The sequence below is a fragment of the Bufo bufo genome, chromosome 3 (assembly GCF_905171765.1).
Source record: "Bufo bufo chromosome 3, aBufBuf1.1, whole genome shotgun sequence".
NCBI lineage: Eukaryota > Metazoa > Chordata > Amphibia > Anura > Bufonidae > Bufo > Bufo bufo.
Genome location: NC_053391.1, coordinates 307,922,797 through 307,950,327, shown reverse-complemented (window position 1 = coordinate 307,950,327; position 27,531 = coordinate 307,922,797). Strand labels below are relative to the sequence as shown.

The following is a 27,531-nucleotide window of genomic DNA, read 5'->3' as shown; positions in this document are numbered from 1 at the left end:
AAATGGCCCGGATGTAAAGTGGTTAAAGAGTACTTACGGTAACTTTTTTTTTTTTTTAATCTCAAAAGATCCAAAGTGCACTGAAGTGCAGTTTAGTTTTGTAAATTATCTTCAGGGATCACATCTTTGCTTTCCTCATATAGCCAAAGTTACATGGTAATATTTTGGCTGCCTGCAGCTGTTACTGTTGGGAGCTTACTGACAGATTTATCATTGAGTTTAAACCAGAGGAGGTTACATTACTACATATTACTTATTACAAGGGTTAAAACCACGATACAAGCCTAACTTAAAATGAAACACAATCCCAATCAGTTAATGGCCCCTTTCAGATGAGCGAGTGTCACGCTGCAGACTCGCAGCGCAGCACCCAACCTCAACTTCCAGCTCTGCCGGGGTCGCATTGCATTATATTGATTTATGATGTTATATAACCTTTACAGTTCTGGAATGTACTGGATAACACTGACATAATGCTGTCAGTGTTATCCAATACATTCCAGAACTGTAAGGGTTACATAGCATCATAAATCAATATAATGCAACCCCGGCAGAGCACGAAGTTGAGGTCGGGTGCTGCGCTGCGAGTCTGCAGCGTGACACTCGCTCATCTGAAAGGGGCCAATGACCTTGGGCACAGCTACCAAAACCATCACCAGCCATTCAACCAACAGCAGCCCCAGAACAATATGGGTGAGGCTGAAGTGGTAGTAGACCCTCTATGACATATATATGCCCAACTTTTTTTTATTTTTTTTTATTAAAGCCGTTTATTGTATTAAAGTAAAAAAAAAAAACAAACACAAAAACACAAGACCTCTTACACCTAGAATAAATACATAGATTCTTAGAACAGTGTAATTTTATGTGCCAAGGAAGTGCAGTTAGAGGCACATTAAGGTATTCAAAAATTGATAGACTGGTCTAATTATGAAAAACATTAAATCAGGATCAGCATTTTTTTTAATTTTTATTCTAAACGTGCATCTGTTCTCACTTCTGCTGGGCTGCCATCGACCAGAGGCTGTGTAATAAACTACAAAAACAGTCCCATCAAAGAAAAGAGCTACAGGTACTGCAAGCAGTTAATTGTGAACTCCAAAACCAAAGGGGCCTACAGTCCCTGTGTTTATGGGATTGGTGGGTTTCCCAGCAGCCTATCGTCAGGGATCGAATACCCCGCCAATCAGCTGTTACATAGTAGCTCTGGCACCACACAGTTCTATCCATTGTGCAGTGTACGGAGGTAGTAACTGCAGTGCTGCTCCTGCTACATCCACTACACAATTAATGGAGCTACTCTGAAATAGTAAAACCCTGTACAACCCATTTAAGTATTGTGTACCTATACTTAAGCTGCTGAATTTAGCAAACCTTTCAGTAAAATTTTAAGATGTCCCTAATACAAGTTTTTCTAATATACTTTATTAATGAATTTAGTCTTTTTTATTAGACTTTTCCCTACTTAAAGCGCATCATTGCATTTAAGGCTACTTTCACACTAGCGGCAGCCTTTTGTGGCGAGTGAACATGTAGTTTTTTTTCCGGCCACCTCCCGGCAGGTTTGCCGGGCTGCCGCCGGAACTCCTGCCCGCCCCCATTATAGTAAATGGGGCCAGAGTGGACCTCCGGCGGCACGCGTGCACTAGCGGCAGCAAGAATCCGGCAGGCTGTTCACCCGCCGGAAACAGCCTCCCGCGAGTGTGAAAGTAGCCCATAATTGACATTTCTGTACACCGCTGACTTTTCAGCGGTGTATGGAGTAGGGGCATGACATTTTATGAATGGGGCCTCAGCAGTTTACTAACGCCTTTCACACGAGAGTGACTGATTAGGTCCAGATGCGTTCAGTGAAACTCGCACCATTTTGCAAGTTCAGTCAGTTTTGTCTGCAATTGCGTTCAGTTTTTTTCAGCACGAGTGCAATGCGTTTAAGCGTTTTTCACGAATGTGATAAAAAAAAAAAAAAAAAAAAAAGGTTTACAAACATCTACTAGCAACCATCAGTGGAAAACGCATTGTATCCGCACGTGCTTCCGGATGCAATGCGTTTTTCACTAAAGCCCCATTCACTTCTATGGTGCCAGGGCTGCGTGAAAAACGCAGAGTATAGAACATGCAGTGTTTTTCACACAACATAGAACTGATGCGTGAAGAAAAATGCTCATGTACACAGACCCATTGAAATGAATGGGTCAGGATTCAGTGCGGGTGCAATGTGTTCACGTCACGCATTGCACTCGTGCGGAAAACTTGCTCGTATGAAAGGAGCCTAACTCATGGCATAGCACATGGGTACCCTGTACCCACGTGCTATGCCAGGAGTAGCTGAGTGGAGCGGGCTCCTGCCTACTTCGCTAAGCTAAGAGCTGGCATAGTACAGAAATTTCAGTTTAAGCGCACAGGGAACGGTGCGCTTTACATCAGGAAAAGTCTAATAAAATAATAATTAATAAAGTATATTAGAAAAAAATGTATTAGGGCATTAGGGACATCTTATTAAAACTTTACTCAAAAGGTTTAGTTACGCCAAGATATTTTTACATACAGTGCTACAAATCCCCAGAGCGCTAAGCAAAAGTAGCTTTAAAGAGGACCCGTCACCGCTCCTGACATGCCCTTTAATAGCTTAATGCATTCCCCATATAACAACAATTCTGGAGCATCTATTCTTATGTCTCTATGTTGTGCCGTTCCTGTATTGTTTCTACTAGAAGTTATAAATGAATTACTAGCAGTCTGCAGTAAGGGTACAGAGGGGTGGTAACCAGTTGAGGATGTGTACCTGACAATGGCAGCACTGATTACCTGTACAGACTCATTCCATCTAATCAGCCCTGCCATTGTCAGGTACCACCCCTCTGTACCCTTACTGCAGACCGCTAGTAATTCATTTATAACTTCTAGCAGAAATAAAGGAACGGTACATAGTCATAACACTAGATGCTCCAGAACAGTTATTACATAGGGAACGCATGTAACTATTAAAACAGGCATGTCAGGAGTGGCGACAGGTCCTCTCTAAACCACATATGAAGTTTTCCAGAAGCTCTAGTGGCTTAAAGAAAGTTATTAAGCTAATGTTTCACAAAGCTTCACGTGGAGAGTAAATCAAGGGGTAAGGAGCACTGTATAACAGAAATTGAGACCCAATCTTTGTAAAAATAATCCAGCATTCCCAGGGCCCCAGTATTGGCAGAGTACTGAATTTCCTATATCTATTCAGTCCCCATACAGGTGCCTATATTGTTTTGCAGTATAGTGATGATATAAAAGGTTCCTGTACCCCATAGGAGGCAAGCTCCTATTCTTTAACATTAGATCCACCTAATGCCTGTCCAACAGCCACAATATTCCAGACTATCAGGTATTTGGATGGTAACCCAGTGCAGCACTATTTTTGTTACATGCCAGTGACTGTCGGGATTTTTGGCGCGTTGGGTGCACAATAGGAGGACCTTTAGTGCATTATTAAAATTCTTGTGAAATTCAGCAGCCAATTAGTAACGCAATAAAAATGATCTATACGTTTTAAGGCACTATTTTACTTTTAATTTTCTGAAGGTACATCCTTAGAAACTGGAATGTCACTGCCATAAAGGCCTCCCCCTCTCTATTTGAGCAGTTCTCTCATTTTGTCCTGGACATCCATTCCTCAGGACACACAAGCAGTCACTGTGTGATACAGTTATCTCCCATATCTTGTGCATAACAATCACTGATGGTCGTGCGCAGCTCCTCAATGTCTTTCTTCAGCTTGTCTATGCCATTCAGATATCTTTCAACAGAGAATAATTCAACATCTTCTTCCTGCTCATGCAAACCTGTAGTAGCTAGAGAAGAATAAAGTGGAAACATTGAAAATCCTTTTTTTCTCCATGAGGATTATAATTTTACACAAACATTTACCAGCAGAATATATAATATGGTGTGCAGTTATATCTCAGCAAGCTGCCCTCACATATAATACAGTATGGTGTAAGCACAGGGAATCCAATAGGAATATTATCAGTGACAATGTGCCACTGGTCAGAAATTCTATTAGTAAACTAGAATAAAAAAAAAATAATAAAAAAATAAAAATAAAAAAAATAGAAATCAATCTAAAATAATTATAAGATGAGCAAAAGTTAAATGTTAGCGTTAAAAATAAAAAAAAGTTATGGCCCCTGGAAGACAGAGGGTAAAAAATGAAAAGGAGCAAAAAAAGAAAAAATTGTCCAGTCCTTAAACCACCTAACTGTTTTGCCCAAGCTCAACAGTGGAAAAAGTTAAAAGGGTTTCCCCGGGAATTAAGAAAATGTAACATAGTAACAGTTTATAAGGCTGAAAAAAAAGACATCTGTCCATCCGGTTCAGCCTGTTATCCTGCAAGTTAATCCAGAGGAAGGCAAAAAAAACAAAAACAAAAACCTTGTGAGGTAGAAGCCAATTTTCCCCACTTTAGGAAGGGAAATACATCCAGGCCCCTCTTGAATTCCTTTATTGTACTCACCATCACCACCTCCTCAGGCAGAGAGTTCCATAGTCTCACTGCTCTTACCGTAAAGAATCCTCTTCTATTATGGTGTACAAACCTTCTTTCCTCCAGACGCAGAGGATGTCCCCTCATCAGTCATAAATAGATGATGGGATAGATCTCTGTACTGACCCCTGATATATTTATATATACATAGTTATTAGATCTCCCCTCAGTCGTCTTTTTCTAAAGTGAATAACCCTGATTTTGATAATCTTTCAGGGTACTGTAGTCCACCCATTCCAGTTATTACTTTAGTTGCCCTCCTCTGACCACTCTCCAGCGCTGCTATGTCTGCCTTGTTCACAGGAGCCCAGAACTGTACACAGTACTCCATGTGTGGTCTGACTAGGGATTTGTAAAGTGGTAGGACTATGTTCTCATCACGGGCATCTATGCCCCTTTTGATGCAACCCATTATCTTATTGGCCTTGGCAGCAACTGCCTGACACTTGTTTTTACTGCTTCGTTTGCTGTTTATTAGAATTCCTAGATCCTTTTCCATGTCAGTGTTACCGAGTGTTTTACCATTTAGTATGTACGGGTGACTTGTATTATTCCTTCCCATGTGCATAACCTACATTTGTCAGTGTTAAACCTCATCTGCCACTTATCTGCCCAAGCCTCCTATCTATCCAGATCCCTCTGTAGTAGTATACTGTCCTCTTCAGTGTTAATTACTTTACCCAGTTTAATGTCATCTGCAAAATTTTTTATTTTACTGAGCAAGCCTTCTACAATAATAAATATATTGAAGAGAATAGGGCCCAATACTGATCCCTGTGATACCCCACTAGTGATGGTGACCCAATCTGAGTGTGTACCGTTAATAACTACCCTCTGTTTTCTATCACTGAGCCAGTTACTTATCCACATACAGACGTTTTCTCCCAGTCCGAGCATTCTCATTTTATATACTAACCCTTTACGTGGTACAGTGTCAAATGCTTTGGAGAAGTCCAGATATAGGACATCCATTGATTCGCTCCGGTAAAGTCTAGAACTTACCTCCTCATAGAAACTGATTAAATTAGTTTGACATGACTGATCCCTCATGAAGCCATGCTGATATGGCGTTATTTGCTTATTTTCATTGAAGTACTCCAAGATAGCATCTCTTAGAAAACCTTCAAACTGTTTACCAACGACAGATGTTAAACTTACCGGCCTATAGTTTCCTTGCTCTGTTTTTGGACCCTTTTTAAATATTGGCACCACATTTGCTAAGCGCCAATCCTGTAGAACACTCCCTGTCAGTATAGAGTCCTTAAATATCAGAAATAAGGGTCTAGACATTACTTAATTCTCCTAGGACATGGGGTGTATTCCATCTGGTTCCGGTGATTTGTCCATTTTAATCTTTTTAAGACGCCACTGTACTTCTTCCTGGGTCAGAGAGGGCACTTTTAATGGGGAATTTACTTTTACATTCTGCATTTTATCTGGACAGTAAATACAGTGGAGAAAAAATAAATAAATATTTAATAGATTTGCTTTCTCCTCATCGCTCTCTGCAACTCCCTCCTCATCATTCTGTAAGGCCCCTTTCACACGGGCAAGTTTTCCGCGCGGGTGCAATGCGTGAGTTGAATGCATTGCACCCGCACTGAATCCTGACCCATTCATTTCTATGGGGCTGTGCACATGAGCAGTGATTTTCAAGCATCACTTGTGCGTTGCGTGAAAATGGGGCTGCGTGAAAATCGTAAGCATCCGCAAGCAAGTGCAGATGCGGTGCGATTTTCACGCACGGTTGCTAGGAGATGATCGGGATGGGGACCCGATCATTATTATTTTCCCTTATAACATGGTTATAAAGGGAAAATAATAGCATTCTGAATACAGAATGCCAAGTAAAATCGGTCTGGAGGGGTTAAAAAAATAAAATAAATTTAACTCGCCTTAATCCACTTGTTCGCGCAGCCGGCATCTCTTCTGTCTTCATATGTGAGTAAAAGGACCTTTGATGACGTCACTGCGTTCATCACATAATCCATCACAGAAGAGATGCCGGCTGCGCAAACAAGTGGATTAAGGAGAGTTACATTTTTTTTTAACCCCTCCAGACCGATTTTACTTAGCATTCTGTATTCAGAATGCTATTATTTTCCCTTATAACCATGTTATAAGGGAAAATATAATCTACACAACCTTGTGTACCTTGGTCTGGGTACCAGTCAGTTTTTTATCACGCGCGTGCAAAACACATTGCACCCGCGCAATAAAAACTGAACAACAGAACGCAATCAAAACTGACTGCAATTGGGTACTTACTCGCGCGGGTTTGCAGCAACGCATCCGGACACGCTCGTGTGAAAGAGGTCTAAAAGGGCCAACACCTTCAGATTTATACTTTTTACCCTTTATATAACTGAAGAACATTTTAGGGATAGTTTTACTCTCTTTGGCAATTAATCTCTCGGTCTCTAGTTTGGCGGCTTTTATTTATTTTTTCCCCCTTAGACCTCTTTCACACGGGCGAGATTTCCACAGGGGTACAATGCGTGAGGTGAATGCATTGCACCCGCACTGAATCTAGACCCATTCATTTCTATGGGGCTGTGCACATGAGCGGTGATTTTCACGCATCACTTGTGCGTTGCGTGAAAAATCGCAGCATGCTCTATTTCTCGCCTTTATTTATTGGGGGGACACAGAAACCGTGGGTATAGCCATGTCCTCAAAATGGTCGCTGTCTAAGTCCTATGGATGCAGAGACAGCCAAAAGTAATGGTGAAGCAGTCGGCTTCCCTTTCCACCATTTACCACAACCAGCGATCCCCAGCAGCAGCGCAATGTAGTGCCAGACATCGCGCTGCTGGTCTGTGTAGCAGGAGGAAGGGTACTGCTGGAAATCAGCTGTGAGCTAGTCCTCCTACACAGCAACCCCATGTGAGACTGGGATCGTGAGGACTATGTGAGTATAGTTTTTTTTTTTTTAACTTCCTTTGAGAGGACACATGGCTGCATAAATAGTATATAGGGGGGCACCTGGCTGCAGAAATAGTATATAGGGGGGCATCCGGCTGCATAACTATTATATATAGGAGGCATAACTAACATAGGGGGGCACCTGGCTGCATAGCTATTTTTGCCGGCCCCATAGAAAATGAATGGAGGGCGGCTGCGCATGCGCAGTGCACCTTTCTTCACCTTCAGGGCTCTGTTCTTGATATAGGTGCGGGTCCCAGCGGTGGGACCCGCACCTATAAGACAATGGGGGCATATCCTAGCAATATGCCCCCATTGTCTGTAATGAGACAATCCCTTTAAGTGATTGGCCTTTGAAGGAGTGCAGTGGGGATAGTTTATTTTAACCCATTCTGTGTCACATATAGAAGAATACTGGTTTGAAACCCCCTTAAAAAATTAACTCCTTAAAGGGTTTGTACACCAATTTCTAAAACTGGCAGGACCTTTGTTGGTGATCATACTTACCTGATCCCCAGTGCTGGGTCCCGGCTCGTTTGCGCCACAGCCCCCGTTTCTGGTCTTGAGTCCCTTCATGAAAATGTCCTGTTTGACGCCGTTACAGCCAATAACTGATCACTGCTTCCCTTGCATTATGTTAAATGGTCATGTGATGTAAGGGGAGCAGATCTCCACTGTGGCCAGTGATTGGCTGCAGCGGCATGAAGATAAAAGTTTTCACAGAGAAACCCAAGACAAGCAGCCCAGAAGTAAATAAGCCAAGGCCCAGCACCTAGGGATCAAGGAAGCATGATCAGCAACGCGAATCTGGCTAGTCTGAGAGTTCATAGAAATTAGTGCACAACCCCCTTAACTGTGTGGGCTGTAGCCTAGGAAACCTTATGCTCCTAAGCGTCGCAGTTTTTTTTTTTATTATTGGAACACTACAGTAGCCATGTGGGTGAGAGTAGGTGGGGGTTTTAATAGAGAAACAGTGAGGGGGTGTAATGAAGGATGGTGTGCCTCAAGATTGATGGGGTTAGAATAATGAATCAAAAAGGAGAGACAAATTGGCAACTACACAAGGTAAGACATGTCTTTTGAAAATTATACAGTAATATGTATTTTAAATTTGGCTCCTAAATTTTTCAGGTTAGGAGCCAATGGCTCCTTGATATATATATATTTTTTGTCTGGAGCACTGCCTCACACATCACTAATTCCAGTTCACCAGTTTAATATTAGTCAGGCTTCTGGCATTAGTACACATACATTTAAGAGGTTTATGTATATTTTTACCCTACACCTTTCCTTCTGAACTGTTCTGGTCCTTCCTTCCATTCCTCCCCGAGTTCCACTACCTTGCCCCCGGTCTCTATCTATACTATTACCCTCCCCCCCAGTCCCTAGTTTAAACACTCCTCCAAACTTCTAGCCATCTTCTCCCCCAACACAGCTGCCCCTTCCCCACTGAGGTGCAGCCCATCCCTACGATAGAGCCTGTACACAAACAGAGAAGTCGGCCCAGTTCTACAGGAACCCAAACCCCTCCTTCCTACACCAGTTCCTGAGCCACTTGTTAACCTCCCTAATCTCCCGCTGCCTTTCTTGTGTGGCCCTCTTGTGTGGCCCTCCCAGTAATCTGTCAACCCGATCCGCGATGTGTCGAACTCGAGCACCAGGAAGATAACACACTGTTCGACGATCCCGGTCTTTGTGACAGATTTCCCTATCTGTACCCCTAATTATTGAGTCTCCCACTACCAGCACCTGTCTGGCCTGCCCTGCTCTCCTGCTTACTGGAGCCGACATTCCCCTGACTGGCAGAGGAAGTGTCCAGCTGCAGCAGTGCCGTCCCTGGACTGACATCCCCCTCATCTGCCAAACTTGTTGGGGTGTGTCAGATCAGGGCTAGCCTCCCTGGCACTCTTCCCTTTACCCTGCTTTCTGTTACCCAGCTAGCTACCTCGCTTTCCTGAGCCTCCTCTCCATCACCCTCCCCCACATCTACACCATAGAGTGCCTGCTCAGTGAGCAGCAAATTCTGTTCCAAATTGTCAAAAAATCTGTAAAGTAAGCCACGGCACTCCAGAGGGATCCAATCAATATCTTTATTACACCAAGTGCAGCGACGTTTCAACCTAATGGTCTTTATCAAGCTCCCAATACACTGATAACAAAGTGAACTTTAAATACAATCCCATAGCCCCACATTGGCTACTGCTAAGCCCTGCCCATTAACCCCCTCATTACTACTTAAAAACATTCTCAGATTGCCAACCCCATTATCAATCCCTGATGACATACTTTTCTCACCAACATGCTGTAGGAGACTCCGTCAAGCCCTCATCGCTTCAGGTACATAGCGATGTTCCCCCGCTGTTCCATGTGGGTTCGGCGTCCCTAGATCCAATCTGCGCAGGCGCGACATCACTTCCGCCCTTTCAGACGCACTTCCGCCCGGCTAGGGCCTATATTTCGACCACATGACCCTGTCGCTCCAGTGACGCGATGTCACATGATCGTGCATCGCTATCTTCATGTCACTAAATGCTGGGGCTCAACAATACTAAATATTTAGGCAAACCCATAAGCAGAGGTTCTCGATTGGATGATGTGGGGCTGCCTGGTGCACACCATATGGAAAACTACTATTTTTTAACCATTAATCGAAACGTTATAGTATATAAGTTATTTATTTATTTAAGTGAAGAGGCTGCAGCCATAGAGTCCATCATTGCATCCTTATTAAGAGGTGCTTTAATCACAGCTCGAGAAACTACATAGTGAATAACATGGCGTTTATTCTAAGCCCGTATAAGCAGGATATCAATCATTCAATCAATGGCTGGTATATAGAGCAAGTGTTCCAGGGGTAATGAGCCCTCAGTCCACTTGCCCATCCAGTCCCATACCAACATTCATTCTACAGGGAGGTAGAAGTAGAAATATAAGGAGTAACCCACCAATAAGGGGTCTCCATCTCCCTCTCATGACTTCACAATTTTTTGTAGGGTTAATCCTGCTATATCATTATTCAGCTCCAACACCATTTCACTGTATGAGCTATGAGCTGGAGACAATGGAGCCAAAAGGCTTGAACAGGGAATTTAACCACCTCAGCCCCCAGTGCTTAAACACCCTGAAAGACCAGGCCACTTTTTACACTTCTGACCTACACTACTTTCACCGTTTATTGCTCGGTCATGCAACTTACCACCCAAATGAATTTTACCTCCTTTTCTTCTCACTAATAGAGCTTTCATTTGGTGGTATTTCATTGCTGCTGACATTTTTACTTTTTTTGTTATTAATCGAAATTTAACGATTTTTTTGCAAAAAAATGACATTTTTCACTTTCAGTTGTAAAATTTTGCAAAAAAAACGACATCCATATAGAAATTTTGCTCTAAATTTATAGTTCTACATGTCTTTGATAAAAAAAAAATGTTTGGGTAAAAAAAAAATGGTTTGGGTAAAAGTTATAGCGTTTACAAACTATGGTACAAAAATGTGAATTTCCGCTTTTTGAAGCAGCTCTGACTTTCTGAGCACCTGTCATGTTTCCTGAGGTTCTACAATGCCCAGACAGTACAAACACCCCACAAATGACCCCATTTCTGAAAGTACACACCCTAAGGTATTCGCTGATGGGCATAGTGAGTTCATAGAACTTTTTATTTTTTGTCACAAGTTAGCGGAAAATGATGATTTTTTTTTTTTTTTTTTTTTTTCCTTACAAAGTCTCATATTCCACTAACTTGTGACAAAAAATAAAAACTTCTATGAACTCACTATGCCCATCAGCGAATACCTTGGGGTCTCTTCTTTCCAAAATGGGGTCACTTGTGGGGTAGTTATACTGCCCTGGCATTCTAGGGGCCCAAATGTGTGGTAAGGAGTTTGAAATCAAATTCAGGAAAAAATGACCTGTGAAATCCGAAAGGTGCTCTTTGGAATATGGGCCCCTTTGCCCACCTAGGCTGCAAAAAAGTGTCACACATCTGGTATCTCCGTACTCAGGAGAAGGTGGGGAATGTGTTTTGGGGTGTCATTTTATATATACCCATGCTGGGTGAGAGAAATATCTTGGCAAAAGACAACTTTTCCCATTTTTTTATACAAAGTTGTCATTTGACCAAGATATTTATCTCACCCAGCATGGGTATATGTAAAAAGACACCCCAAAACACATTCCTCAACTTCTCCTGAGTACGGGGATACCAGATGTGTGACACTTTTTTGCAGCCTAGGTGGGCAAAGGGGCCCATATTCCAAAGAGCACCTTTCGGATTTCACTCCTCATTTTTTCCTGAATTTGATTTCAAACTCCTTACCACACATTTGGGCCCCTAGAATACCAGGGCAGTATAACTACCCCACAAGTGACCCCATTTTGGAAAGAAGACACCCCAAGGTATTCCGTGAGGGGCATGGCGAGTTCCTAGAATTTTTTATTTTTTGTCACAAGTTAGTGGAAAATGATGATTTTTTTTTTTTTTTTTTTTTTTTCATACAAAGTCTCATATTCCACAAACTTGTGACAAAAAATAAAAACTTCCATGAACTCACTATGCCCATCAGCGAATACCTTGGGGTCTCTTCTTTCCAAAATGGGGTCACTTGTGTGGTAGTTATACTGCCCTGGCATTCTAGGGGCCCAAATGTGTGGTAAGTAGGTAAATGACCTGTGAAATCCGAAAGGTGCTCTTTGGAATGTGGGCCCCTTTGCCCACCTAGGCTGCAAAAAAGTGTCACACATCTGGTATCTCTGTATTCAGGAGAAGTTGAGGAATGTGTTTTGGGGTGTCTTTTTACATATACCCATGCTGGGTGAGATAAATATCTTGGTCAAATGCCAACTTTGTATAAAAAAAATGGGAAAAGTTGTCTTTTGCCAAGATATTTCTCTCACCCAGCATGGGTATATGTAAAATGACACCCCAGAACACATTCCCCAACTTCTCCCGATTACGGAGATACCAGATGTGTGACACTTTTTTGCAGCCGAGGTGGGCAAAGGGGCCCATATTCAAAAGAGCACCTTTCGGATTTCACAGGTCATTTTTTACAGAATTTGATTTCAAACTCCTTACCACACATTTGGGCCCCTAGAATGCCAGGGCAGTATAACTACCCCACAAGTGACCCCATTTTGGAAAGAAGAGACCCCAAGGTATTCGCTGATGGGCAAAGTGAGTTCATGGAAGTTTTTATTTTTTGTCACAAGTTAGTGGAATATGAGACTTTGTATGAAAAAAAAAAAAAAAAAAAAAATAAGCATTTTCCACTAACTTGTGAAAAAAAATAAAAAATTCTAGGAACTCGCCATGCCCCTCACAGAATACCTTGGGGTGTCTTCTTTCCAAAATGGGGTCACTTGTGGGGTAGTTATACTGCCCTGGCATTTTCCAGGGGCCCTAATGTGTGGTAAGTAGGTAAATGACCTGTGAAATCCTAAAGGTGCTCTTTGGAATATGGGCCCCTTTGCCCACCTAGGCTGCAAAAAAGTGTCACACATGTGGTATCGCCGTATTCAGGAGAAGTTGGGGAATGTGTTTTGGGGTGTCATTTTACATATACCCATGCTGGGTGAGAGAAATATCTTGGCAAAAGACAACTTTTCCCATTTTTTTATACAAAGTTGGCATTTGACCAAGATATTTCTCTCACCCAGCATGGGTATATGTAAAATGACACCCCAAAACACATTCCCCAACTTCTCCTGAGTACGGCGATACCAGATGTGTGACACTTTTTTGCAGCCTAGATGCGCAAAGGTGCCCAAATTCCTTTTAGGAGGGCATTTTTAGACATTTGGATACCAGACTTCTTCTCACGCTTTGGGGCCCCTAGAATGCCAGGGCAGTATAAATACCCCACATGTGACCCCATTTTGGAAAGAAGACACCCCAAGGTATTCAATGAGGGGCATGGCGAGTTCATAGAAATTTTTTTTTTTTGGCACAAGTTAGCGGAAATTGATATTTTTAATTTTTTTCTCACAAAGTCTCCCGTTCCGCTAACTTGGGACAAAAATTTCAATCTTTCATGGACTCAATATGCCCCTCACGGAATACCTGGGGGTGTCTTCTTTCCGAAATGGGGTCACATGTGGGGTATTTATACTGCCCTGGCATTCTAGGGGCCCTAAAGCGTGAGAAGAAGTCTGGAATATAAATGTCTAAAAAATTTTACGCATTTGGATTCCGTGAGGGGTATGGTGAGTTCATGTGAGATTTTATTTTTTGACACAAGTTAGTGGAATATGAGACTTTGTAAGAAAAAAAAAAAAAAATTCTGCTAACTTGGGCCAAAAAAATATCTGAATGGAGCCTTACAGAGGGGTGCTAAATGACAGGGGGGTGATAAATGACAGGGGGGTGATCAATGACAGGGGGGTGATCAATGACAGGGGGGTGATCAGGGAGTCTATATGGGGTGATAACCACAGTCATTGATCACGCCCGTGTAAGGCTTCATTCAGACGTCCGGATGCGTTTTGCGGATCCGATCCATCTATCAGTGCATCCGTAAAAATCATGCGGACATCTGAATGGAGCTTTACAGGGGGGTAATCAATGACAGGGGGGTGATCAATGACAGGGGGGTGATCAGGGAGTCTATATGGGGTGATCACCACAGTCATTGATCATGCCCCTGTAAGGCTTCATTCAGACGTCCGGATGCGTTTTGCGGATCGGATCCATCTATCAGTGCATCCGTAAAAATCATGCGGACATCTGAATGGAGCTTTACAGGGGGGTAATCAATGACAGGGGGGTGATCAATGACAGGGGGGTGATCAGGGAGTCTATATGGGGTGATCACCACAGTCATTGATCATGCCCCTGTAAGGCTTCATTCAGACGTCCGGATGCGTTTTGCGGATCGGATCCATCTATCAGTGCATCCGTAAAAATCATGCGGACATCTGAATGGAGCTTTACAGGGGGGTAATCAATGACAGGGGGGTGATCACCACAGTCATTGATCATGCCCCTGTAAGGCTTCATTCAGACGACCGGATGCGTTTTGCGGATCCGATCCATGTATCAGTGCATCCGTAAAAATCATGCGGACATCTGAATGGAGCTTTACAGGGGGGTGATCAGGGAGTCTATATGGGGTGATCACCACAGTCATTGATCATGCCCCTGTAAGGCTTCATTCAGACGTCCGGATGCGTTTTGCGGATCCGATCCATCTATCAGTGCATCCGTAAAAATCATGCGGACATCTGAATGGAGCTTTACAGGGGGGTAATCAATGACAGGGGGGTAATCAATGACAGGGGGGTGATCAGGGAGTCTATATGGGGTGATCACCACAGTCATTGATCATGCCCCTGTAAGGCTTCATTCAGACGTCCGGATGCGTTTTGCGGATCCGATCCATCTATCAGTGCATCCGTAAAAATCATGCGGACATCTGAATGGAGCTTTACAGGGGGGTAATCAATGACAGGGGGGTGATCACCACAGTCATTGATCATGCCCCTGTAAGGCTTCATTCAGACGACCGGATGCGTTTTGCGGATCCGATCCATGTATCAGTGCATCCGTAAAAATCATGCGGACATCTGAATGGAGCTTTACAGGGGGGTAATCAATGACAGGGGGGTAATCAATGACAGGGGGGTGATCAGGGAGTCTATATGGGGTGATCACCACAGTCATTGATCACGCCCCTGTAAGGCTTCATTCAGACGTCCGGATGCGTTTTGCGGATCCGATCCATCTATCAGTGGATCCGTAAAAATCATGCGGACGTCTGAATGGAGCTTTACAGGGGGTTGATCAATGACAGGGGGGTAATCAATGACAGGGGGGTGATCAGGGAGTCTATATGGGGTGATCAGGGGTGATTAGGGGTGATCAGGGGCTAATAAGGGGTTAATAAGTGATGGGGGGGGGGTGTAGTGTAGTGTAGTGGTGCTTGGTGCTACTTTACTGAGCTACCTGTGTCCTCTGGTGGTCGATCCAAACAAAGGGGACCACCAGAGGACCAGGTAGCAGGTATATTAGACGCTGTTATCAAAACAGCGTCTAATATACCTGTTAGGGGTTAAAAAAAACACATCTCCAGCCTGCCAGCGAACGATCGCCGCTGGCAGGCTGGAGATCAACTCTCTTACCTTCCGTTCCTGTGAGCGCGCGCGCCTGTGTGCGCGCGTTCACAGGAAATCTCGCGTCTCGCGAGATGACGCGTATATGCGTGACTGTGCGCAGCGCTGCCACCTCCGGAACGCGATCCTGCGTTAGGCGGTCCGGAGGTGGTTAAGGTTGGTTCCCTTTTCTGAACTCTCGATCAGGATGTGCGGAGATATGATTTAAAATTAGGCTTACTAGCCGTGTTTTTTTAGTTTACATATATGTATAATATGTAACCCTTATTTGCCTCTCCGTTTTTATGATATTGTTCTTTTTAATTTTCTGTCCCTAGATGGAGCACATACGCATGCTGTGGGAGAACCGTATTTTTTGGCCTTCACGATACCCCTATGAGAAAGTTCTATAGCCGATGAGAGAGTAAGGGAACATGCCATGTGGATTTCTTGATGGAGATGTGAGGCTGTTGAGGTCTGCATCAGATATGATATCATTGCTTGTCTTTGTATAGTGCATAGAGACTGCAGCCGGAAGCGTATAACTTGAGAATCTATCTATCCGTAAGAACAATACAGTGAAATGGTGTTGGAGCTGAATAATGATATAGCAGGATTAACCCTACAAAAAATTGTGAAGTCGTGAGAGGGAGATGGAGACCCCTTATTGGTGGGTTACTCCTTATATTTCTACTTCTACCTCCCTGTAGAATGAATGTTGGTATGGGACTGGATGGGCAAGTGGACTGAGGGCTCATTACCCCTGGAACACTTGCTCTATATACCAGCCATTGATTGAATGATTGATATCCTGCTTATACGGGCTTAGAATAAACGCCATGTTATTCACTATGTAGTTTCTCGAGCTGTGATTAAAGCACCTCTTAATAAGGATGCAATGATGGACTCTATGGCTGCAGCCTCTTCACTTAAATAAATAAATAACTTATATACTATAACGTTTCGATTAATGGTTAAAAAATAGTAGTTTTCCATATGGTGTGCACCAGGCAGCCCCACATCATCCAATCGAGAACCTCTGCTTATGGGTTTGCCTAAATATTTAGTATTGTTGAGCCCCAGCATTTAGTGACATGAAGATAGCGATGCACGATCATGTGACATCGCGTCACTGGAGCGACAGGGTCATGTGGTCGAAATATAGGCCCTAGCCGGGCGGAAGTGCGTCTGAAAGGGCGGAAGTGATGTCGCGCCTGCGCAGATTGGATCTAGGGACGCCGAACCCACATGGAACAGCGGGGGAACATCGCTATGTACCTGAAGCGATGAGGGCTTGACGGAGTCTCCTACAGCATGTTGGTGAGAAAAGTATGTCATCAGGGATTGATAATGGGGTTGGCAATCTGAGAATGTTTTTAAGTAGTAATGAGGGGGTTAATGGGCAGGGCTTAGCAGTAGCCAATGTGGGGCTATGGGATTGTATTTAAAGTTCACTTTGTTATCAGTGTATTGGGAGCTTGATAAAGACCATTAGGTTGAAACGTCGCTGCACTTGGTGTAATAAAGATATTGATTGGATCCCTCTGGAGTGCCGTGGCTTACTTTACAGATTTTTTGGCTACTACGGGAATCCTAGGACCAGGATTCAACGCTACAGGCACCGCCACGTATTAGAAGTTATTGCAACAACAGTGAGTAGTGCTGGCCTGTTTTTCTATTTATGTTCCAAATTGTCAACGCTTCTCAGTGTTGAAACTCGCCCGGTTAGATACTCGATGTGCGATTCCAACCGGACAATTTGCTCACATTTTGAACAAATATATGCACCCTCAAACGGCTGTTCCAGGACTGCATACATTAGACAAGATGTGCACTGGACTCCGCTGTCAATAATGGAACACATACTAAATGGGGATTACGCAAGAAAAGAGAAAAAATACAATATAGTGCAGTAATAAGAAACTGATTTACTGTAGTCCCCTCCTAAAGTCCCTGAATTAAATATTACTTTATTATAAATATATTCCCAAACACCTTTCATTAGTTATAAAATGGCTCATTTTGTCTGGGGAGCAATCATTAGGAGAAATAGAATGGCCGTTGTCCTATTCGTACACACAAAATCTGTCCTAATCACACAGCAGTCCGAGTTACTACATAACACTGAGCTCAAGAGCTGCCTCAGCTTACTCTCTGCTCTACTCAGTGGGGATTATGATCCTGAATAGAGTTTAATATGATCTTCATCTGAATCTCTGTATGAATTGAGTTCATGAGGAGACATCAAGTACCGAGAGGAGGTGGAGATGTGACTAATAGGCAACAGAACTTATATGCAGTCTTCATTACTACACTCTGTCCTGTCCATCCTCTTTACTTTATGTCTTCTCATGAACTGCATTCCTACAGAGATTCAGATAAAGGTCTTATCAGTTGTATTCAGGATCATAATCCCTGACAAGTAGGAGAGGATGATAAGGCAGCTCTTTAGCTCAGTGTTCTGAAGTAACTTGTCTTGCTGTGTGATTAGGACAGGTTGTGTGTGTACTAATAGGATGATGGTCATTTTATTTCTCCTGATTGCTCCCTAGACAAAACAAGTCATTATAACTAATGAAAGGTATTTGGGAAATGTATTTATAATAGTTATATTTAAGTGTTTTCGTTTTCTTAATTCCCAGAAAACCCCTTTAACTGTTCTGCCCCAGCTGGGCTCCGGCAGAAGTGGAAGGCGGAGAATTGCTTTATCTGCTGATATCTCCTGATTGGTAGCAGATAGAAGCATGGGCCTGGTCTTGTTAGCATTCCAGGCCTTCATAAAAGACCACAATGACAGCATTAGCCCAAGATAAGCAGGAGATATCACTGTTAGTTATCAAGTCTCAAATAAATGCGGTACAACCTGCCTTTACCTTCACTTTCAGCTGCATCCTGATCTCTTACAGTGATATCTTCCCATGTAGTGAAGATAATGCTGTTATTCTGGTATCGTTTGAAAGCTTCGAACAATACAAAGCCCATATCTCCAGCTGCTACCAAGCCAGATATATGAGAAGCTAAAGCAGCTGCCCCTTCCCCTTAAGGCTAAAATTGATGTTACTAAGGGGTTAAACATGCAATTGTGTCCCCTGAGTTATGCACCAACAAGATATACTGATGACAAATATAAAAAAAAAAATTCTACAATATAAAAAGTGACATTTTGGGGAGGGTTTTTCCAATTTTAACGTGACTGTTAGGAGGTTAAAGAGGTTGTGTAGGCCATACATATTGATAACCTATCGTCAGGATAGGTCATCAGTATCTGATTGGCGAGTGTCCAACACCCGATCAGCTGTTCGAAGAGGAGGTGGCACTCCATGCGAGCGCTGCTTCCTCTTCATTACACTATGCTCGTCTCCTCTGGAGCAGTGTAGTGACAAGTGCTCGCTCCATTTGCTTGAATGGCGCGAGTACTTTTAATTACACTACGCCACTGCTCCAGAGGAGACTAGCGTAGTGTAATGAAGAGTAAGCAGCACCAATCAGATATTGATGACCTATCCTGACTAGTCAGAATACTACTGTACGGAGATCTGTCTCCATACAGTATTAGAATTTATGGGCTCCGATGAGCCGAAGTTATTTGTAAAATTCCACGTGACTTTGTGGTTCCGACTAGTACCTTGGAACCAAAGCAGAGTTCGGTTTCAAGTTTAAATTGGTTTTCCACTTTAAAAATCAACTACTGAAGTTATTCAACGAAGTCACATGCAATTTCGCAAATAACTTACTTCGGCTCATCAGAGCCCAAACATTCTAATACTGTACGGAGAATTATTCTGAAGTTTTGAAAGAAGTGACTTTGGATGAAGCATCCGTAGCTCGCTCGGGTCAACACTTATCCGGATGATAGGCCATCAATATGTATGGCCTACACAACCCCTTTAAGGGGTAAATGCCTGAAAGAAGATATTCCGCTACAGTACTTTGGCAAGTTTCTAATACATAGCTCAATGCAATGTAAATATAAAAGAAAATATAGGGCAGACTTACAGTGTACACCTAGCAACATAGACAGGTTAGGGTCTACACCCTCTACTCTTTGGCTCAGCAAACAGCATATAGATCTCAGATCCTTCTGGCAGCGATTCATTTCTTTATACAGTGTAAAGAGTTGCCCAGCTTGCACATCTAATGGCTGTGACTTTAGTGAAGCAAGCCGCAGTTGTTCCTGCATTGTGACGTTGCTCTCCATGAGGTCCTGGTTTTGTGTGGCCAACTGAAACAAGACAATAATTCAGGCTTTACATGACATTCATATTTTATAGTTGTACATGGTGGCTTACACTATGCAACATGCACTTAGGTGACTTACATCCTTTACAGCTGCTTTTAGCTGCTGCAGTGCAGCTTCTTTTTGTTGAGATTCCTCCTTCAAAGCTTGTCCTGTAGCCTCTTCTTGACCGACCTGCTCCTCCAAACCCTAAAGATATAACAAATGTCACATACATATGAGGCTATAATATAGGTGTACAAAGAAAGCACCAAAAATCAATAACAACTTAAAAGGGGTTTCCAGGAGTAGAATATTGATTACCTATCCTTAGGATAGGCCATCATTAGCTGATCGTTGGGGGTCCGACTTCCAGCAAGCTGACGATCAGCTGTTTGAGGATGGTGCGGCGATCCAGGGAGCGCCTGGACCTCTTCCTAGGCTACTGATGTCACGCTCAGTCATATGGCCTATGAGCAACTCTGTCCCATTCAAGTGAATGGGCATGAGCTGGAATACCAGGCACAGCCACTATACAATGGGCCAGATTCATCATTACACTTACATCTTACTCCACTTTTACATATGTCCAAAGTCACTTCTGGCCAAGTCAGATTTATTAATGGTCCTTTAATACTGTGATAAATGTGGTTTGCCAGTAGCAGTTTATTCTTCAGTAAGCGGCTTTACAAGAGTCGCACGTCTAGAGATTCATTCACATAAGAAAACACGCCCACTTTCAGAAAACCGGCGAGCATAGCCAGAGCCAATAAAAGTCACAATTTTTGCGCAGTTTTAGCGATTGCGCAAAAATTTGCGACTTTCACTCCATTATTTTGACTTGAGCTAATGATAAATCTGGCCCAATGTATTATGCTGTGAGGAGACTGCAATGCTCACAAATGTCTGTTCAGCAGAGGTGCCAGACTCTCACTGACCAGATACTGATGACATATCCTGAGGATAGGTCACCAATATCCTACTCCTAAAATCCACTTTAAAAAGGTTGTCCGGGTTCAGAGCTGAACCCGGACATACCTCCATTTTCACCCCGGCAGCCCCCCTGACTTGAGCATCGAAGCAGTTTATGCTCCGATGCTCTCCTTTGCCCTGCGCTAAATCAAAGTTTCCGCCCGGCAGTGTGTTATTGAGAACTAAACAAAAGAGCCTTTGCCCTGCACGATCTAGCGCAGGGCAAGGGAGTGCATCGGAGCAGGAGATGCTCCAAAGCTAGCCTCAGGGGGGCTGCCTGGGTGAAAATAAGGGGATGTCCAGGTTCAGCTTTGAACCCGGACAACCCCTTTAAGTGTGCTTTCACATGTAGTTTTTTTTGCAGTAAAAACACCAGCTCCAGATGTCAACTGAAGGTTTGTAGCAAATTTTAAACACATAAGCATTTACAGTGATCTAGAAGGCAGGGACACCTGGGAACTGTCCGTGCCTTCTCTAAGGGTTGCCCTGCTGTCACTGACATACCTCTCCACATAGATGTACTGTCCATAAAATGGCTGCTGATGGAGGGTCATGTGACCAGACAAATCTCCTCCATGTGATGTCTCCTCCATTCAAATAAACTGCACCTGCCATCTGCACTTGTTCTCTTTGGAGTTTAGTGCAGGTGCAGCGTGTTTGAATAGAAGAGACATAACATGTTTGAGATTTGCCTGGTCACATGACCTTCCATCAGTATGGACAACACAAAAGACTTGGCAAACAAGGGGGCATATCTTATGAAATATAGAAAAAGGGGCAGACTTTTAACAAAGGCTGTATTAGTAAGTGCCATATTGTCATCTTATACACATATTGGTCACAAGTAGTCAGAAAGTGGCCAACCCCTTTAACCACCTCAGCCCCCAGTGCTTAAACACCCTGAAAGACCAGGCCACTTTTTACACTTCTGACCTACACTACTTTCACCGTTTATTGCTCGGTCATGCAACTTACCACCCAAATGAATTTTACCTCCTTTTCTTCTCACTAATAGAGCTTTCATTTGGTGGTATTTCATTGCTGCTGACATTTTTACTTTTTTTGTTAATCGAAATTTAACGATTTTTTTGCAAAAAAAATGACATTTTTCACTTTCAGTTGTAAAATTTTGCAAAAAAAACGAGATCCATATATAAATTTTGCTCTAAATTTATTGTTCTACATGTCTTTGATAAAAAAAAAATGTTTGGGTAAAAAAAAAAAAAATGGTTTGGGTAAAAGTTATAGCGTTTACAAACTATGGTACAAAAATGTGAATTTCCGCTTTTTGAAGCAGCTCTGACTTTCTGAGCACCTGTCATGTTTCCTGAGGTTCTACAATACCCAGACAGTACAAACACCCCACAAATGACCCCATTTCGGAAAGTAGACACCCTAAGGTATTCGCTGATGGGTATAGTGAGTTCATAGAACTTTTTATTTTTTGTCACAAGTTAGCGGAAAATGATGATTTTTTTCTTTTTTTTTCTTACAAAGTCTCATATTCCACTAACTTGTGACAAAAAATAAAAACTTCCATGAACTCACTATGCCCATCAGCGAATACCTTGGGGTCTCTTCCTTCCAAAATGGGGTTACTTGTGGGGTAGTTATACTGCCCTGGCATTCTAGGGGCCCAAATGTGTGGTAAGGAGTTTGAAATCAAATTCTGTAAAAAATGACCAGTGAAATCCGAAAGGTGCTCTTTGGAATATGGGCCCCTTTGCCCACCTAGGCTGCAAAAAAGTGTCACACATGTGGTATCTCCGTATTCAGGAGAAGTTGGGGAATGTGTTTTGGGGTGTCATTTTACATATACCCATGCTGGGTGAGAGAAATATCTTGGTCAAATGCCAACTTTGTATAAAAAAAAAATTGGAAAAGTTGTCTTTTGCCAAGATATTTATCTCACCCAGCATGGGTATATGTAAAATGACACCCCAAAACACATTCCCCAACTTCTCCTGAATACGGAGATACCACATGTGTGACACTTTTTTGCAGCCTAGGTGGGCAAAGGGGCCCATATTCCAAAGAGCACCTTTCGGATTTCACTGGTCATTTTTTACAGAATTTGATTTCAAACTCCTTACCACACATTTGGGCCCCTAGAATGCCAGGGCAGTATAACTACCCCACAAGTGACCCCATTTTGGAAAGAAGAGACCCCAAGGTATTCGCTGATGGGCATAGTGAGTTCATGGAAGTTTTTATTTTTTGTCACTAGTTAGTGGAATATGGGACTTTGTAAGAAAAATAAATAAATAAATAAATAATCATCATTTTCCGCTAACTTGTGACAAAAAATAAAAAATTCTAGGAACTCGCCATGCCCCTCACGGAATACCTTGGGGTGTCTTCTTTCCAAAATGGGGTCACTTGTGGGGTAGTTATACTGCCCTGGCATTTTCCAGGGGCCCTAAAGTGTGGTAAGCAGGTAAATGACCTGTGAAATCCTAAAGGTGCTCTTTGGAATGTGGGCCCCTTTGCCCACCTAGGCTGCAAAAAAGTGTCACACATGTGGTATCGCCGTATTCAGGAGAAGTTGGGCAATGTGTTTTGGGGTGTCTTTTTACATATACTCCTGCTGGGTGAGAGAAATATCTTGGCAAAAGACAACTTTTCCCATTTCTTTATACAAAGTTGGCATTTGACCAAGATATTTATCTCACCCAGCATGGGTATATGTAAAATGACACCCCAAAACACATTCCCCAACTTCTCCTGAGTACGGCGATACCAGATGTGTGGCACTTTTTTGCAGCCTAGGTGGGCAAAGGGGCCCACATTCCTTTTATGAGGGCATTTTTAGACATTTGGATCTCAGACTTCTTCTCACGCTTTGGGGCCCCTAAAATGCCAGGGCAGTATAAATACCCCACATGTGACCCCATTTTGGAAAGAAGACACCCCAAGGTATTCAATGAGGGGCATGGCGAGTTCATAGAAATTAATATTTTTTGGCACAAGTTAGCGGAAATTGATTTTATTTATTTTTTTCCTCACAAAGTCTCCCTTTCCGCTAACTTGGGACAAAAATTTCAATCTTTCATGGACTCAATATGCCCCTCACGGAATACCTGGGGGTGTCTTCTTTCCGAAATGGGGTCACATGTGGGGTATTTATACTGCCCTGGCATTCTAGGGGCCCTAAAGCGTGAGAAGAAGTCTGGAAAATAAAGGTCTAAAAAATTTTACGCATTTGGATTCCGTGAGGGGTATGGTGAGTTCATGTGAGATTTAATTTTTTGACACAAGTTAGTGGAATATGAGACTTTGTAAGAAAAAAAATAATAATAATTTCCGCTAACTTGGGCCAAAAAAAATGTCTGAATGGAGCCTTACAGAGGGGTGATCAATGACAGGGGGGTGATCAATGACAGGGGGGTGATCAGGGAGTCTATATGGGGTGATCACCCCCCTGTCATTGATCACCCCCCTATAAGGCTCCATTCAGATGTCCGTATGCGTTTTGCGGATCCGATCCATGTATCCGTGGATCCGTAAAAATCATACGGACATCTGAATGCAGCCTGACAGGGGGGGTGATCAATGACAGGGGGGTGATCAGGGAGTCTATATGGGGTGATCACCCCCCCGGAAGGCTCCAGGGAGACGCCTGTATGTGTTTTGCGGATCCGATCCATCTATCAGTGGATCCGTAAAAATCATGCGGACATCTGAATGGAGCTTTACAGGGGGGTAATCAATGACAGGGGGGTGATCAGGGAGTCTATATGGGGTGATCACCACAGTCATTGATCACGCCCCTGTAAGGCTCCATTCAGACGTCCGTATGCGTTTTGCGGATCCGATCCATCTATCAGTGGATCCGTAAAAATCATGCGGACATCTGAATGGAGCTTTACAGGGGGGTAATCAATGACAGGGGGGTGATCAGGGAGTCTATATGGGGTGATCACCACAGTCATTGATCACGCCCCTGTAAGGCTCCATTCAGACGTCCGTATGCGTTTTGCGGATCCGATCCATCTATCAGTGGATCTGTAAAAATCATGCGGACATCTGAATGGAGCTTTACAGGGGGGTAATCAATGACAGGGGGGTAATCAATGACAGGGGGGTAATCAATGACAGGGGGGTAATCAATGACAGGGGGGTAATCAATGACAGGGGGGTAATCAATGACAGGGGGGTAATCAATGACAGGGGGGTAATCAATGACAGGGGGGTAATCAATGACAGGGGGGTAATCAATGACAGGGGGGTAATCAATGACAGGGGGGTAATCAATGACAGGGGGGTAATCAATGACAGGGGGGTAATCAATGACAGGGGGGTAATCAATGACAGGGGGGTAATCAATGACAGGGGGGTAATCAATGACAGGGGGGTAATCAATGACAGGGGGGTAATCAATGACAGGGGGGTAATCAATGACAGGGGGGTAATCAATGACAGGGGGGTAATCAATGACAGGGGGGTAATCAATGACAGGGGGGTAATCAATGACAGGGGGGTGATCAGGGAGTCTATATGGGGTGATCAAGGGTGAATAAGGGGTTAATAAGTGACAGGGGGGGGGGGGGGGGGGGGGGGGAGAGTGTAGTGTAGTGGTGCTTGGTGCAACATATTACTGAGCTACCTGTGTCCTCTGCTGGTCGATCCAAACAAAGGGGACCACCAGAGGACCAGGTAGCAGGTATATTAGACGCTGTTATCAAAACAGCGTCTAATATACCTGTTAGGGGTTAAAAAAAAAAATCACATCTCCAGCCTGCCAGCGAACGATCGCCACTGGCAGGCTGGAGATCCACTCTCTTACCTTCCGTTCCTGTGAACGCGCGCGCGCCTGTGTGCGCGCGTTCACAGGAAAACTTGCGTCTCGCGAGATGACGCATATATGCGTGACTGTGCGCAGGGCTGCCACCTCCGGAACGCGATCCTGCGTTAGGCGGTCCGGAGGTGGTTAAGGAACACCTTTGGGGCCATTTTTTTTATTTATTACATCAGTATACAGTCATAGAAGGCAGGTAGTCAATCACTGATAGGATCGCTTCATTTAAAAGCCCAGAACAAGCAGGAATTTAAAAAGTTAGTTTTATTGATTCTTTTCCCACAAAACTATACATCTGCTCAGCTCCTCCTGCTCTATAACATGCTGCCTACAGCTCAGACACAATGTTCAACATGACAGGGTCCCTTTAACCCCTTAAAGGGGTTGTCCGAGTTATGAAAAAAATTATATAGCACTGAAAATCTGATGGGCAGCAATATATAACTGAGCTAAGCAAGTTTTATGCAAAAAGAAATATATACATTTCCTTATTTCCCTGGTTCTTTTCTGGCCCTTTGTTTACATGCAATAAAAACAATCTCTGCCCCTCCCCCTGCACTGCTAAGGTAGTGAATACAAGAGCTGCCCTGAGTGACATGTCTGCCTGCTGGGAGACTCTGCAGCATGTTGTATGTGTAGGACTACAAGTCCCAGTTGTATAATGACACTGCTAAGGGAGTGGATACAAGATCTGCCCTGAGTGCTGGGAGAATCAACAGCAACTTGTAAGTGTAGAACTACAAGTCCCACTTGTATAATGACACTGCTAATACACACAGGATCCCCCCCCTACCTTCTTGTGCAATGCTCTCTCTAGTCTGTCAGATCCTGTGCCCAGAATTGTCACTGCTGCAGCTAGCCAGTATGTGCAGCTGAAGGGGTTAAGAATCCTAGCAGAGAGTAGACGGCAGTGAAGGGGGGCGTGGCCAGCACAGTGACGTCTCGTTTACAGGCTTGTAAACGACCTTTATCAGAGCAGGGAGAGAAGCTGACATCACAGGTCATGTGACCCTCAGTGAAATCTGAGAAACCAGCCACTGGAGATAAAGTGAGTTAATTGGAAAGCTGTTATATTTGGTTAGTTAGGAACATAGAAAGAACAAAAAAATAACTCGGATAACCCCTTTAAGGACCGGGTCATTTTTCACCTTAAGAACCAGACAGATTTTTGCAAATCTGACATGTGTCACTTTGTGGTAATAACTTTAAAACGCTTTTACTTATCCAGGCCATTCTGAGATTGCTTTCACTTCACATATTTTACTTCATGACAGTTGTAAATTTGAATCAAAATATTTCATTTTTATTTATAAAAAAAAAAATACCAAATTACAATTTCTCTGCTTTTAAAACAGATAGTGATACCGCATATAATAGTTACTACTTTACAGTTCCCATATGTCTACTTCATGTTTGGATCATTTTGTGAATGCCATTTTATTTTTTAAAATAATGTTTGTGTTTCCATAGTCTGAGAGCCATAGTTTTTTTATTTTTTATGGCGTCTATTGGACAGGATGGATCATGTGGTATATTGATAGAGCCGGTCGTTAAGGACGCGGCGATACCCAATATGTGTTTTTTATTTATTTTTTCTTATAAAATCAGTGCAAAGGGGCGTTTTCATTTTTTTAACTTGAAATCATTTTTTATATATTTTTTTAAACTATTTCTGTCCCACTCTGGGACTTCAACTTTTGGGGGTCTGATCCCCTCTACAATGCATTACAATACATCTGTATTGTAATGCATTGCCTGTTCTTGTACTACAGTGAGTAGTACACAAACAGGTTGCCTAGGAGACCCAGCCTCAGGCTGGATCTCCTGGGCACCCGTAGAAGGCAGGTCCCGATGCCGTGCAAGGCATTGGGCAGCCTCTGCACGGTATCGGGCTGCCTTCTGACACATCGAGTCCCCGCCACAGCATCGTGGGAACTCGATGCACTCCTTCACCTGCCTCAAACCACTTCTATGACGGGGTCAGCGCGGAACGAGTCATAGAAGGGGTT

General features: G+C 43.3%; 1 protein-coding gene across 1 annotated transcript in view; it reads right to left on the bottom strand.

The window, feature by feature from the left end:
• Nucleotides 1-3,259: 3,259 nt before the first annotated feature.
• CEP85 (centrosomal protein 85) overlaps nucleotides 3,260-27,531 on the bottom strand; it is a 54,106-nt gene continuing 29,834 nt past the window's right edge. The window contains exons 12-14 of the mRNA XM_040421893.1: nucleotides 19,855-19,962; nucleotides 19,533-19,758; nucleotides 3,260-3,833 (exon numbers count right to left, since the gene is read on the bottom strand). Of these exons, the coding sequence (XP_040277827.1) occupies nucleotides 3,673-3,833; nucleotides 19,533-19,758; nucleotides 19,855-19,962 (495 nt within the window). The 3' untranslated portion in view covers nucleotides 3,260-3,672. The remainder of the gene's footprint in view (nucleotides 3,834-19,532; nucleotides 19,759-19,854; nucleotides 19,963-27,531) is intronic.